This window comes from Molossus molossus, unplaced genomic scaffold (genome assembly GCF_014108415.1).
Source record: "Molossus molossus isolate mMolMol1 unplaced genomic scaffold, mMolMol1.p scaffold_m16_p_5, whole genome shotgun sequence".
NCBI classification, from domain to species: Eukaryota; Metazoa; Chordata; class Mammalia; order Chiroptera; family Molossidae; genus Molossus; species Molossus molossus.
Window position 1 is genome coordinate 64757759 of NW_023425388.1, and position 16001 is coordinate 64773759.

At 34.8% G+C, this 16001-nt stretch overlaps 1 protein-coding gene across 2 annotated transcripts in view; it reads right to left on the minus strand.

The window, feature by feature from the left end:
- The window catches only part of EAF2 (ELL associated factor 2), a 59195-nt gene that overhangs the window by 39256 nt on the left and 3938 nt on the right, over positions 1-16001 (minus strand). The window contains exons 2-3 of one of the 2 annotated variants that reach the window (XM_036243317.1): positions 11163-11257; positions 1873-2009 (exon numbers count right to left, since the gene is read on the minus strand). In XM_036243317.1, coding sequence (XP_036099210.1) covers positions 1873-2009; positions 11163-11257 — 232 coding nt within the window. Of the gene's footprint in view, positions 1-1872; positions 2010-11162; positions 11258-16001 lie in introns of those variants that run through there. The other variant, XM_036243318.1, reaches the window with a different exon arrangement.

Genomic DNA, 16001 nt, shown 5'->3' on the forward strand with positions numbered 1-16001 from the left:
ATCAAAGGTCAAAATAGGCATGATGGCAATGTAACAACAATTTCAACTTACAGAACTACTAAAGTCGACCACTTATTCTTTTCCCTAGACATCTGTAAACGGCATTCAAGAATTAAAACACTAATTTAATTCATTATTTAACAAATATTTCTGGAGCCTGCTATATGTGCATGTGTGGCACATACTCAGTTTCACTGAGGGATGCAAATGTGAATAAAAACAAAACCACTGCTCAGAATTGAAGTGATAAGACATATACAAATGCCTAAATTAAAATATACCTAAGTGTACAATAGGTACAATATATTCCCTAAATTCTAAAATTTATCATTTCTGTTAAAATTAAGTCACTTCCACATTTTTCATTCATAACTTTGAGGCATCTTCTTTTTTCTTTTTTAAAAATATGTTTTTATTGATTTTTTTTAGAGAGATGGGGAGAGAGATAGAAACATCCTGCACACCCCCTACTGGGGATCAAGTACACAACCCAGGCAATGTGCCCTGACTGGGAGTTGAACCAGGACTTCTCAGTCCATGAGACACTGCTCAATCCTCTGAGCCACACCAGCTGAGTTTGAGGCATTTTCTTTCCTTTCAATACTTTTAAGAAGAGTGTATAACATAATTATGCTTGACTTTTCTGCCTCTCCCATTACCAGTCACCAAATCCTGTCAGTTCTTCCCTCATAAAGTATTTAGCACCTCACTTTTCTCTTCATTCCTACTCTCAAAATTATGGTTTATGTATGTTTCCCGCAGTTTCACTTTACTCTGTTTGGTGTATTAATGTTTCAAAACAAAAATATTTTAATAAAAAAATTTAATGCCTAGTTAAAAAAATTAATACATTTAATACTGCCAATGGAGCCCTTAAGACATCCTAATTTCATAGTTAATATTGAAAGCATTAGCTTTAACCTACCTTTATGACCTTACTTCTAATCCACTATCAGCTTCACTCCTCACTTTCCAATACTTATTTATATGCAGGCACAGAGATAAAGTTTTGCTCTATTCAAACAGGTCTTATTCATTGGTCCCAAATAAGTCAGATATAGTCCTACCTTCAAACCTTGCTTACATCCTCATGTTCTCTCTGATCAATTAAATCAGTAATTTTCAAACTTTTCTACCAATAAAAATAACCCGGGGACTCTTATATTTAACAACCACTAAAGGTAATTCTTATCAATTATGTTTTGGGGGGACAAAAGCCCTAAATCTTAACCTCCTCTCAAGTTACATCAATAAGGGCTTCCTGAATGCTCCAATCAACCATCTTTCCCTTCCTTTAATTCCAAGAGCAATGTTTATCTTTACTATTTGCATGGCTTTTAGAGAAAGTCCTTTATATTACATAGCAATTAATGCACCTGCCTATTTCCGAAAAAGGATATGAGATGCCTGTATTCTCTTACTGACTTCCCTAATAAAAAAATCAAATGTTAATCCAATTAAAGTGCGGAAGTTTTGAGGTTGGTACTTATATCAAAAACCTTCCTTTTCAAAGTGCTTTACGTATTCTAGTGCTCAATAAACTTTTACTAATGAAGATGAAATTATACTGAAGAATATATAATGGTTCCTTTCAGTCCAGTTCTATGTAAACATCTACAATACAATAAGATATATCTACACATGTAGAATATATTAAAAAACAAAACAAACTCTCATATATTATAGAGAGAAATGGTACAAGCTCTTGGCTGAGGTTCTTCACCAAATCTTAACTTGGCAAAGGTTTAAACTTTTTGTATTACATAGAAATAACCCTTACATAATCATGTGACTTAATAAAATAACTTATTCACTGGCATTTCCTTAGTAAATTATGTGCCGATAAAATAATTTGTTTTGTTAACCACATACCTTGTTTTTTTTACAGTGATGTTGCTGCTTAGTTTTTCTAGTCGACATTCTCCAGTATCATGGTTAATTATCAAAATGCATTCTTTTAAGTAAGGTTTCTTTGAACCTTTGAAAACAGTTACTGGTGGAGTTGATCCCTGTTTAAAAAGTTAATTATCATTACTTGAAATTTATCATATAAATTCAGTTGGGAGGGACTTTGAGATCCTCTGTGTTTCTCCATCTATGTTACACTTCAAGTCACCTAACTACCTAAATTTAGTAAAACTTCAGAGATGAAGAAAGACTGAGATCTTAAAGCTGCTATACTCGAGGAAAGGGAATAGAGAGTACTTTCCTTGAGCTAGTAAAGATTTGTTCATTGGTCTACAACAGGTAATTAGGATTCAATTCTAATACAACCAATATTTTTTACAGATAAGAGAGCACAAGCACTGAATCATATTTCCTACCTCTCTTCCTGCTTCATAAGTTTAGTCTTTTAAAATCTGTATTTTCTTCAAGTGGGGCCTCTCTATGCAGATTAAGGAAAATGAATGTACCAAGGAACACCTGTTATACTAAACCTACTGATTAATTTTAGCATCATTAAAAGTGGGACAACCAGACATTATATGCTTCATGATGTAATATAAAAGAAAGCATGCAGCACCATCTATAAAGCAGTCTTGCTAAAAACAAATAAAACAAACAAACAAAAAACCCCATAAAGAATCTCTCATCAAGACTTTTAATTAAAAAAATTTTTTTCTTTACTGATATGAGAGAGGGAGAGGTAGGAAGAGGGAGAGAGAGATAGAAACATCAATGAGAGAGAGAGAACATCAACTGGCTGCCTCCTGCATGCCCTGCACTGGGATCAGGCCCACAACCTGAGCATGTAACTTGACCGGGAGTTGAACAGGCGACCTCTTGGTGCATGGGTCAATGCTCAACCACTGAGCCATACTGCCCGGGCTCATCAAGCCTTTAAATATAACTACCAGTTTACAGGAAATTTGAAGAATAAAGGAAGTTAAATAATACCAGACAGAAGTAATTTGAAACCCAAAATGTCAGTATATTCTCTAAGACAAATAACCTGGTTTCTCTAATAAACTAATGGTATAAAAAGAAGGGACTTTTACAGAACAAAAGAGACTTAAGAAACATAATGTCAAAATATTATAAAAATCTTATTTAGATTCCTAGGGGAAAAACTTTAAAAATACATTTTTGAGACCATCATGAAAATGTGACTATGGACCTGGTATTATAATTAATTCTGTTACCTGTGATAACAGCATGGTACTTAGGTTAAAAAAAAATCAGTTAGAAATGCATGCATAAACATTTATGAAAAGGGATTGCTTTATTTTTGGTTTCTTTTCTTTTTTTGGGGGGGTAATTTTTATGAATTTATTTTTGTCACAGATATTTCTTCTTTTTCTCCCCTAGACACCCTTCCCACTTCCCTGGCACTGTTGTCTATGTCCATTGGTAATGGATAAATGCATATAAGTTCTTTAGTTTATTTCATCCAGCCCCCCCACACCCCTCCTCTGAGATTTGTTGGTCTGATCCATAGTCCTGTCTAGGTCTCTGGGTCTATTTTGTTCATTATATTCCACAAATAAGTGAGATCATGTGGTATTTGTCTTTCTCTGATTGGTTTATTTCACTTAGCATAATACTCCCCAGGTCCCTCCATGTCATCTCAAAGGATAAGAGACCTCTCTTTCTGACAGCTGCATAGTGTTCCATTGTGCATATGTACCACAGCTTTTTTATCCACTCATCTATTGATGGACACTTGAGCTGTTTCCAGATCTTAGCAATTATAAATAGTGCTGCTATGAACATAGGGGTACATATATTCTTTCTGATGGGTGTTTCAGGCTTCTTAGGATATATTCCTAGAACTGGTATCACTGGGTCAAATGGTAGATCAATTTTTAATTTTTTGAGGAACACCACATTGTTTTCCACAGTGGCTGTACCAGTCTGCATTTCTGGGATTGCTTTAAAATATACCAGGCAAGAATAGTAGGAGAGCCCAGCTGTGTGGATCAGTGGTTGAGCATGGACCCATGCACCAAGAGGTTGCTGGTTCGATTCCTGGTCAGGGCATATGCCCAGGTTGTGGGCCAAATCCCCAGTGGGGGCATACAGGAGGCGACCAATCGATACTTTCTCTCATCAGTGTTTCTATCTCTCTCTCTCCCTCTTCCGTCCTCTGTCTCTGACGAAAAAAAAAAAAAAAAAAAAGAATAGTAGGAGAACATATATAAAAAAGATTAGAAAATGTTAGTAATTATTGAAGCTTGATGATGATTACATGGGGGTTCATTATACTATTTTATTTTCCATAATAAAAGGTTAAAGAAACCTAGATTATTACTAATGACCGATGAGCTCCTCCTCCCTCCTTCATCTGCATTGCTCAATCCTGAAGGAATTTTATGTTTATCATCCTCTAACTTTATTCCATATACTATATGTATCCCTAAATAATAAAGTGTTATGTTTGCTTTTCTTTGAACTTTATAAAAGTGCATTAAAATTTTAAAGCACTGATTATAACAATTTTGTTAAATACAACAGTAAGATTAGGTTAGAAAACAGTGACTTCTAAAAAAACTAAAGGGTATATGATATTTTAAAAGTCAACAATCATTAGAGATTTAACATGTGACCACAAGAAATAGTATGAGATAAATTTGGTGATTGAGGATACCATAAATGGGGGGTAGATTAGAGATTTCTGTGAGATAGGGAGAGAAAATGACAAAACAAAACAAAACAAAAAAAATAAGAAAAGGTTTTCACCTCACCTTTAAGACCAAAGAAATCAAGCATGCATAGCACACAGATGAGGACATGTCTGGAGTGGCCTTACAAGAGTGACATGTGGAGCACTTAGGTAAAGCACTAGTAAAGTGAAGAGCCAGAAACACGATCATTACAAAAGAAATTGGGCCTACTTGGCTGGCAAGTATATTTTTCAAATGTGCTGGCTGAAAACAAGTGACTATGACACCCCAAAATAGCAACCCAAGGACTCCAAATTACAGTTGATAAGAGATTCATGCAATATATTCTTCTTAAAGATATTTGTATTACTTAGAATAGAATACATCTTAAAATCACTATACATTATTGTACTAAAAACTAAGGAATAGATTATATTTTTGTTGTTGTTGCTCCTAGCATCTCAACTACCAAGCCCTTCACAGATACTCCATGAATGTTGAATACAAACAAGATGAACATTTTTTATCATAATTAACAAGTTAAATAAGACTTTCATAGTCTCTATATCTGTCTTTTACACTTTAAACAAGTTTTTAAAAATTAAACATTATTTCCTTATGAAACTGAGCACCACTCTTATTTATTTTGGGGGGAGTCATTGATACATTTCGTTGACTTTGGAAAATTAGAAAGGGACAGAAATATAGTTGACAACATTTTGGTGGTGATTAAGATATAATTTTCATCTTACTATTTTTTTATTGAATTTATTGTGGTGACATTGGTTAATAAAATTACATAGGTTTCAGGTATACAATTCTACAATACATTATCTATATATTGTATTGCGTGTTTATCACCCCAAGTCAAGTCCCTTCCATCACCATTTATTGCCGCTTTACCTTCTTCTACCTTCCCCCCACTCTCACTTCACTCTGGTAATCACCATACTATTATTTGTGTCCATGAGTATTTTTTTTTTTTTGCTTAATCCTTTCACCCTTCTCATCCAACCCTCAACCCCCCACCCCTCTGATAGCTGTCAGTCTGTTCCCTGTATCCATAGTCTGTCTCCACTTTGTTAGTTTATTTTGTTCATTGATCCCACATATAAGTGAAATCATATGGTACTTGTCTTTCTCTGACTGGCTTATTTCACTTAGCATAATACTCTCCAGGTCTATCCATGTTGTTGCAAAAGGTAAGATTTCATTTTTTAGGGCTGAGTAGTACTCCATTGTGCAAATGTACCACAGCTTTTTTAACCACTCATCTACTGATGGGCATTTGGGCTACTTTCAAATCTTGGCTATTGTAAATAATGTTGCAATGAACACAGGGGTGCATATATTTGTTCGAATTAGTGTTTCAGGTTTCTTTGGATATATTTCCAGAAGTGGAATTGCTGGGTCATAGGTAGTTCCATTTTAAATTTTTTGAGATAATACCATACTGCTTTCTGCACTCCTACCAATAGTGCACAAAGGTTCCCCTTTCTCTACATCCTCATCAACACTTGTGGTTTGTTGAGTGCGGTTTGTTGAGTTATTGATGATAGCCATTCTCACAGGTGTGAGGAGATATCTCATTGTGGCTTTAATTTGCATTTCTCTGATGATTAGTGATGTTGAACATTCTTTCATATGCTTATTGGCATTTATTTATTTATTATTGAATTTATGGGATGACATTGGTTTGCAAAACGATACAGATTTCAAATGTACAACTCTTATTTTAAACTTTAATTTCTGCCCAGTATCTTATTCCATACCCAAGAAAGGGGTGTTAAAGTACCAAGAAATTCCTAAGCATATGAACTATCCTTGCCTCTAAATAACTTTTAAAAAAACTGATTAGAGAGAGAGAGCAAGCCTGGTTGCCTCCCATACATGTCCTCACTTGGGACCAAACGTGAAACCCGGTATATGCCCTGACTAGGAATCGAACCTGCCACCACTTGGTGTATGAGACGATGCTCCAACCGATCCTTACCCGCCAGGATACCTCTAAATAACTACTGAATATATCTTATCATCTCCATGTTTACTGCTGTTACCCAGCTCTGAACCCAATTATCATCATCTCACCTAGATTACTGTAATTTTCCTCCATAGTCTCCTTCTAGTTTTTCTTATCTGATGACAGGCAAATTGGATCATGCCTGATTATGAATACCAAGAAAGGAAAGTAATGGAAAGTAATTAGTAATGGAATAGAAAAGTACAACAGTATTCCTAAAGTAACATGAGGAAAGAAAGAAGAGATGCCTGAAACTAAATAAAGAACAAAAAAGAGGAAATAAATTAAAATAACCAATAAATCCACTTCAAAATAATAGAAACAAAAATCAAGTATTTCAACTTTGAATTAAATGTGGATATAATTTTTCCTAGTAAAAATAGAATGTGTCAAACTGGGTTTAAAAATAAAATAATATTCGGTTAACAAAAGATATACTTAAAATAAAATGTCAGCTACATAAAAGGAAGAGAATTAAGATTCAACAAACATGCAAATAGAAAGCAAAGGTGGCAATATTAATATCAGATAAGATGGCATTTATGACTAAAATCACCAAAACAGGATAAAAAGGTTGATTATGTAATGACAAAATATATAATTCATTTAAAAATATAACTAACAAGCCCTGGCCAGTTTGGCTCAGCGGTTAGAGCGTCGGCCTGCGGTCCCGAGAGACCCGGGTTCGGGTCCCGCTAAGGGCACGTACTTCGGTTGCAGTTTGTCCCCGGCCCTGGTTGGTCATGCGGGTGGCAGCCACTCGATGTGTCCCTTCACATCGATGTTTCTCTCTCTCTCTCACTTCCTCTCTCTCCCTCCCACTCTATCTGTACAAAAAATGGAAAAATATCCTTGGGTGAGGATAAAAAATAAAATGAAAAAAATATAACTAACAAGTTGTTAAAATAGGATTCTGATACTAAAATAGGCTGAAGTCCCCAGAATGTAGTGGGCTCTTTTTCCACATGAGCTAAGTAAACTTAATGAAAGGGATCAGACTGGATTCATCCTGGAAGGTACTTTGCTCAAGAAGGTCATATAGAGTGGCATAATAGTCCACCAGACATAAAGAACTCTCACATGTCCAAAGTTTGAGGGATAAAGTCATAAGCAACCATTACAGATGCATTTCCTGTGTAACAGAAAATACAGTTGGAAGTTTCCAGTGGGCTATTTCATCGAGGCCTACAAAAGTACCCACCAAGACAGTCAGCACTAAAAATATACCAAACTTGGACTGCACTAATGACAAATTGTAATGGTCAAATAAGTCTTTTCCTTTCAACATTCAACATTTTCTGATTTTATAGCAGTTAACCATACAGAACTGTTTATAAAGAAGAGAGATAATGCCCGATATTAACTAGCTAAACTGTCTATTTTTTTATTCGTTTAAAAAAAAAGCCCACAAAAACAAACAAACATAAAAACTAGAGGAGTAAGAATTAGAAAATCTACCCTATTGAAGAGCCAGCAGAACCTTCTTAAAACTGTTCTATTTTATGGGGTGACTCCAAACTTCTAGGCATTTTTACCATGATGATAAAAATAAATTCATAAAGAAAATAGGAGAATCTAAATGCCCCAAACAAATAATCACTACATTTCCATAAAATACTCACAAAATGAAGAACTCTGAAGAAACATAAACCTCCTACTTGTTTAAACAAGTTCTTTAATTAAGAAGAAAAATTTCACAAAGTTCATTTGAAATTGTAATTCTATTAGTATTCACAATTGTTTAAGGGCTGTAAGTAAGCTCAGCAGAAAAAAATATTTGCTCTTGACAGGTGGTAATTTTAACAATTCTTTCATTCTTAATGTCTAAAAGTTATAGGATAAGTTTAAACACTTATGCATTACACACAAACGTCCTTTACTATCTGATTCCTAAATACCTTTCCACCTCCCACTATGTCCCCATATGCATCCCTTCTGACCTAGCCACAGTAGCTTCTACACCGGTCTTCAAATATAACAGATTCTTTTGTTGCTTTGTCATTTATCTTTTTCTTTTCTCTGCCTAAAATATCCTTCCTTCTTTCCTTCACCTAGGCAACTTCAACTCACTTTCAAAACAGAGCATCCTGTTGTCTCATCTCCCTCTCCTGGCTTAGTTACCTCTCCTAACATTCTGTATATACCTTTATGATAGTCCTTCTATATTTTAATCCTCTATTTCCTGTCTTCCCCATTAAATAATATGTTTTAGAACACTGGGCATGTCTAATCTACTTCTGTATTCCCAATAGCTACCTAATGCAGGACTTATTACACAGAAGATACATTTATATATGGTCTGCCTGCCCATATTGTCTCCTGCTCTCTTTTTCTCATGGACATGTATCCACACACACAAATATTGAAGCATATTCTTTTTGGACATATTTCTGGTGGGCTAGGGTAGGAAGATAGTCACTTTTTCCCAAGTGATTTCTTCGCTGTTTCAGAAACATACAATTTGAAAACTTGCAAATTTCCCCCTACAGCTGTCCAGTTGTTCTTAACCTTCCTAATGCCATGACCTTTTAATACAGTTCCTCATGTTGTGGTGACCCCCAACCATACAATTATTTTCGTTGCTACTTCATAACTGTAATTTTGCTACTGTTATGTCTTAGTCGACCCCTGTGAAAGGGTCATCAATCCCCAACAGGTTGAAAATTGCTGCTTAGAAGGTATTTCAATTGAGCCCATAACCAAAGACATGGTGAATGGTAACTCTTGTTTAAAGCATGATCTGTGTGAATGAAAAAAGTTTATTAATAAATGTAAGAATCCTCATCTGCTTGGAGTAGAAAAGCAATGCGAGTGATGAGGATGGGGAATTGCAATTTTAGAAAACAATATTCTACATGGCAAAGAAGAACCTAACTAAAGGTTTTCTGCATGCCAATCATTACTAATCAATAGTCCTATAATCTAAGATTAGGCTAGTGGGTGCCTGTTATCAATTTAAGGCTTTTAAATAACTTTCAAAATTAAGTGGGTAGTTTAGGTTTTTCTTTAGTAAATATCATAAGGCAAAAAAGCCTTAGATTATTGGATACTAGATTTCCAAACTATTTTAGAGATGCCAGAATCTGAACATATTTTCATAAGACAATCAATCATACAAAGTAACACAAATCCACAGTGTCTCATAATAAATTGATTTTCATTTCCTCCAGTTTCTAAGGGAGCAAATGAGAAATATACAATAAAAAGCCCCCACAAATTTAATTTACCTTAGGAAACTTCAAAGACATCAATCACCTGATACAATCTGATGTAATAGTGGGATCTCATTAAATTGTTTTGCCTGATAAAAGTAAGAAAAAGATAGATGACTAGAGGATAGAGAGCTTGTTTGCTACGTCTCTAACCATGACAAGTCATCTTATACAAGCACACAAAAAATGTGGATAAACTAGAACAAAACCATTCCTATTACAAAAATTAAACAAAGCAAAGAAAAAAAAAAATCTCAGAAAGTCCAGTGTTTTCTTTATATATTAAAGTTACAGTCTTGGTTTTCTCTGAGAATAAATCAAGTCAGTATAAAAGAAAAAAAGAACTAAGCCGAATGCTAAAAAATTTGTACTCAAGGACTGAGAAAACTAGAGTATGTAACAAAGAACTTGTATAGTTATGTAAATAGTATTTGATAGTGTTACTTGGATACATTTGGAAATTTTTTAAATGATCAAATTTTAAAACTTTGGTTAAGGCTTCCCCGACTTTAGTCTCTATCTTTTCCAACCCATTCCCTAAACTACTGCTAAAATCACTCCAAAAGCACAAATCTATTCACGTTAGCTCTCTGTGTCAAAATCAGCTAATAATTCTCTAATACCTATGGAATCAAATCTAAATTCTATATTACAACATAAAAAATTATTCACAATCTGATCCCAACCTACACCTTTCCAGTTTCTACTCCTATTAATCATTTTTCATTATTCTGTACGGTACTACATTAATTCATCTATTCCACAAACTTGTTGTTCTTTCTCCATTAGTCTTTCACATACTATTTTTTCTTCCTGGAATATTCTACTCCTTTTCTACCTGAAGAAATTCTACTTGTCCTTTAAGGCTCAGCTCAAATAACATCTTATTTGGAAGCCTTTCAAGATTCTACTAGGCAGAGTATTTGATTCCACTTATGTGCTTACACAGAATTTTCTACATGCTCTATCTTATAGCACTAGATGTTTACATGTCTTTGTGGTATTACAGATTAGGACAAGAAGGCAGGGGATATGTTATTATTCCTAGTTTAGAGTACAAAACCTGGCTTATACAAGTAATTTAATAAATATTTGTTTAGACTTACATTGTTTCAAACCATTAATATAACTGTTGAAACTTTTAAAATAGATTAAAGCATTTTAAGGTTGTTTCACCTAAACTAAAGGGTTTTTTTGTTTTGCTTCTCTGTGTTAATTAATTACTTTAACTGACTATCACTGTATGAATTATATAATTATTTCATTTAAATTTAGTGGAAATCTTACAAAAATATCCCTTTATTCTAAATATACAGAAATACTCACTTCTATATTTGGCAGTGTTATTGTCACCTGTTCACCTTTGCCAACCTCAAGTTCTCCTTCACAAGAAGTGTCAACAGAAGCAGGTTTGAAGTCATCTAAAAATAGATACAGACACAGACTTTTATAAGATGGAACATCCAAATACCTGGATATAAAAAATATGAGCATGTTTCAGAGTGATAAATCATTTTTCAACAACCAGTAATTAAAATGGTTTAAAAGAGTCTTTATATGCTCTGGTCGGTTTGGCTCAGCAGTTAGAGCATCTGCTGCAGACCAAAGGGTTCAATTCCCAGTCAAGGGCACAAAACTGAGCTTCAGGTTCCATCCTGTGAGAGGCAACTGATCAATGCTCGATGTTTCTCCCCTCCCCTCCCCTCCCTCCCTCCCTTCCTTTTCTTCCTTCTCTCTTCCTCTTCCTCTTCTCTCTCTTCCCCTCCCCTCCCCTCCCCTCCCCTCCCCTGCCCTGCCTTCCCCTTCCCTCCTCTCCCTCCCTTCCACTCTATCTAAAAATCAATGGAAAAATATTCTTGGGTAAGGATTAACAAAAAGAAGTCTTTTTATTACAAATAAAAACCCAAAATACAATCCAGTTTACTTCTGTATGTATAATTCTGAGGAGAAAAAAAAGAAATAGCTATACTTTATTTTTTTTTATTTTATTTTATTTTTTTTTTTATCCTCACCCGAGGACATTTTTCCATTTTTTTTTTTGTACAGATAGAGTGGGAGGGAGAGAGAGGAAGAGAGAGAGAGGGAAACATCGATGTGAAAGGGACACATCGAGTGGCTGCCACCCGCACGACCAACCAGGGCCGGGGACAAACTGCAACCGAAGTACGTGCCCTTAGCGGGAACCGAACCCGGGTCTCTCCAGACCGCAGGCCGACGCTCTAACCGCTGAGCCAAACCGGCCAGGGCGAAATAGCTATACTTTAAAACCATATTCTTTAAACCATGCTCCCTGGAATCCTGTTTAGATCAAGATGAACGGAACTAAAATGTTCCAGTGCTAAAAACTAAATAATGTCAGTGTTTTCACAGTTGGCTAAAAACTGATTTCAGTAGAACATTTTCAATCTTTTTCTCCCATACATTTTTTTAAGCCACCTTGAGTGCCTACAGCTTGTCTGTGGTCCTAGCAGAATACAAAATGAATGAATACATAGCGAATACATAGCAAATACATATTAATGGGGAAACTTAAGGAAAAGCAATCTTATTTAGTTTAACAGCTTAAGGTTTTCATGGATTACATATACACCATTAAAGGATGTATAAATTTAACCAAATCTGCCACTTCAGAAGAACTTAAAATAAATTTTCATATTGAGTTAAACTGTAATTCAAATAATGTCATTAAAATATATCACCTAGGGGGCTGGGGACGAGAAGGAGGGTGTCAATGTGGGAAAACAGGAATGATATCTGTAGTACTTTCAACAATAATGATAAATATATATATATATATATATATATATATATATATATATCACCTAGAAGGAATTTAGTGTGCTGAGATATTTCACATGCTGAACAGGTTAAAAATCTCTAAAATATGAAAACCACTTACAAATAATTCATATGAATATATATCAATGACCGATAAGTTGGATATAGAATTCCTTGGGTTATATTTATTTTTTCTAGGTCAACTCTATATTAAAATATAACATACATGCAAAATATAACATAAATCATAAGCCTGATGAATTTCCACAAAGTGACACATGTGTAATCAGCAACCAGATTAAGAAATAGAACATTATCAGCCCCTGAGAGGCCCCTCCCGATTACCCTCAGTTTCAAGAGATTTATCTTAATATTATCAGGGAAGCATCAAAGGTAAAAAACCTAAATCCAAAGTTGTAAATATTTATTAGTGAACATTAGGGAACTATAATGGGCGTTCTTGGGAAAGGAGAATCTTCTAATGCTCATCAAATCATTACTCTGCCAATAAACAAAGGCTGGCCCTGCTTCACAATAACAATTATAACAGCTAACATTTATGTAACACTTGCTATATGCCAAGCACCTTGCTTAACACTTCATATTTAATTATCATAAAAACTCTATAAAAAGAAATTAAATCCATTCCTCTGTTCCTTAAACACCAATTCACATTAAGTATTCTTTATAATATGGTATATTCTTTGTGCTGCTTTCATTCAAAACTTAATACATACAATAACCGTCCCTTCAAATCTTGATGTTTATTCCTAGGTTTTAAGAAATAGTTTTTAAAAATAACATAAGCAATATGAAAAACATGAAAGAGTTTGGTTTATAATGAATTCCTAGGTTGTAAGACTAAGGATAAAGATAAGACTGAACATAAATTTGGGTGTTTGTTAGTAGTGGCAAGGTAATGAGAAAGATAAAAGATAATTAAGGTGTTACATTTTAGATGCCTGAAAGAGGTTTTGGACTTAGGGAAATAACCGTTAAAGTCAATTGTCGTGTTCATATTGTAAGATATATAAATGTTTAATAACGATATGGTACACCTGAAACTAACATTATATTGTATATCTACTCTACTTAAATAACAAAAACAATTTCATATAAAAAATGTCAATGGATGAAAAGACAGTCATATTAAAGGAAAAAAATCAGAATTGAGCCTTGAGTATCACAGAGATAAAGAGAAAGTAGAAAGCAAACAATCCAAGAGAATGAATAAGATATAAAATAAAACAATAATAACAGCTATAATTTATGTGCTAATTAGTTTAGTTAAAAAAAAATTTTCCAATCACTTTCATCTCAAAGCTTCACAATAATCCTATAAAGTAGTGAATATCCTTCTCATAGATAAGAGAAGTGAGGATGTAAGAAATTATGTTCCTTGCCCAAGTTCATGCAGTTAATATGTGCTAAAGCTAGAATAAACCACAAAACCACAAAATCCAGCTAGAATAAAGATGAGAGGTTGGCCAACAACCTCTGACATCAGTTTCACTGATATTAACATCAGTGGAGAGAGAAGATAACTATGTCTTCTTTCATAGTATCTTTTCAGAGACATCTTCCATTCTTGCTTAGGACAAACTAGCTTTCAGTTAACAAAAGGCTTAACTATCAAAGTACCTAAAGTTCATCCTTCCTCTTTTCTCTGTGCTTTAGCTCTTTTAGAAGTTGAATCCTATTTCAAGTTCCCTCTTCTCTGAAGGGCTCTCTGTGTTTAGCCCTTTCCCTACTTTCAAAAATCTCAATTCTTATCCACTTCTATAACATTTACCATGTCACTCATCAAAACCTAACATATATTATATTACCTGAAATTATTTAACGCTTTGTGGACATGTCCTATTGGACTGTAATATTTATTTAGTTATTTATTTTAAATTTAGTGGTTAACAAAATTATACATATTTCAGGTACACAATTCTACAACACATCATCTTTACATTGTATGGTGTGGTCACCACCCCAAGTCAAGTCTCCATAACTTTTTTTTTTATCCTCACCGGAGGACATTTTTGCATTTATCTTCAGATAGAGTGGGAGGGAGAGAGGAGGGAATAGAGAGAAACATCAATGTGAGAGAGACACATCGACTGATTGCCACCCACATAACCCCAACCAGGGGGGACAAACTACAACAGAGGTATATGCCCTCAGCGGGAGCCAAATCCAGGACTCTCTGGTCCGCAGGCCGACGCTCTCACTGCTGAGCCAAACCAGCCAGGGCAAGTCTCCCTAACTTTTATTTATTTATTTTTTTATCCTCACCCGAGGACATTTTTCCATTTTGTGTTCAGGTAGAGTGGGAGGGAGAGAGAGGAACAGAGAGAGAGAGAGAAACATCGATGTGAAAGGGACACATCGAGTGGCTGCCACCCACACGACCAACCAGGGCCGGGGACAAACTGCAACCGAGGTATGCGCCCTTAGCGGGAACCGAACCCGGGTCTCTCAGGACCGCAGGCCGACGCTCTAACCGCTGAGCCAAACCGGCCAGGGCTAGTCTCCATAACTTTTAAAGCACAATGCCTCATACTTGAATTTTTCCAAAATTGCAGCTCCTAGCACAGCTCCTAGCCTTTAATATAATGGGTATACAGGAGATCTTTGTACTTGACTCTGGTTCATATTGTTAACCCTTCTCTGAACCACCTCCAAACTTGTTTTTAAGTATAAACTAATTTAAGTTAAATTATGTGTAGAGGTTTGTCTTCTAATTGTTTCCTGAGGATTAGATTCATCTTTATTTCAAAACTATAATTTCTTTAGGGTAGACATTGCCATATTCATTTTGTACTTTTCATTAGTATGCTTCTGTTCTCATAGAGGGCACCTATTACTTAATATTTGACAAAGAATTCTCTATAATAAATATTCATAACATTAGCAATTACATCCAAGAGTAAAACTATGGCCCTCTGACCTCCCATGTTTTTCTGACAGTGACATAAAGACCAATACTGGGAGGTATGACTGTCATTTGACTACCATTAAATAATGATTTGAAGTCAGACAGGTAACCCAAGGCACTGAAGCAAACCTGCAGGAACCATAGTGACCCAGAGAATGAATAAATCCAATTCCAAGAGGAGAACTACAACTCGGCTCCAGCCAACCGCTGTCAAAAGGAATATGCACTAGGTATTGCTTAGTTATCTTTTGGTTTTTTAAAGATAAGCTGGTAATCCAGGTTTTGTATTAAAAAATCTTGATTTTTTAGGTATTTATAACTAATTCATGTTAGCTGTAAATAGTTAACTGTGTGGGTCAAATTATCTAAAAAATTCAGCTTATAGACTGTTAGAACCTCCATTTTAGTGTTTAAAACATTATTTTTCTTCATAATAAATCATCATTTTTATTTTTACA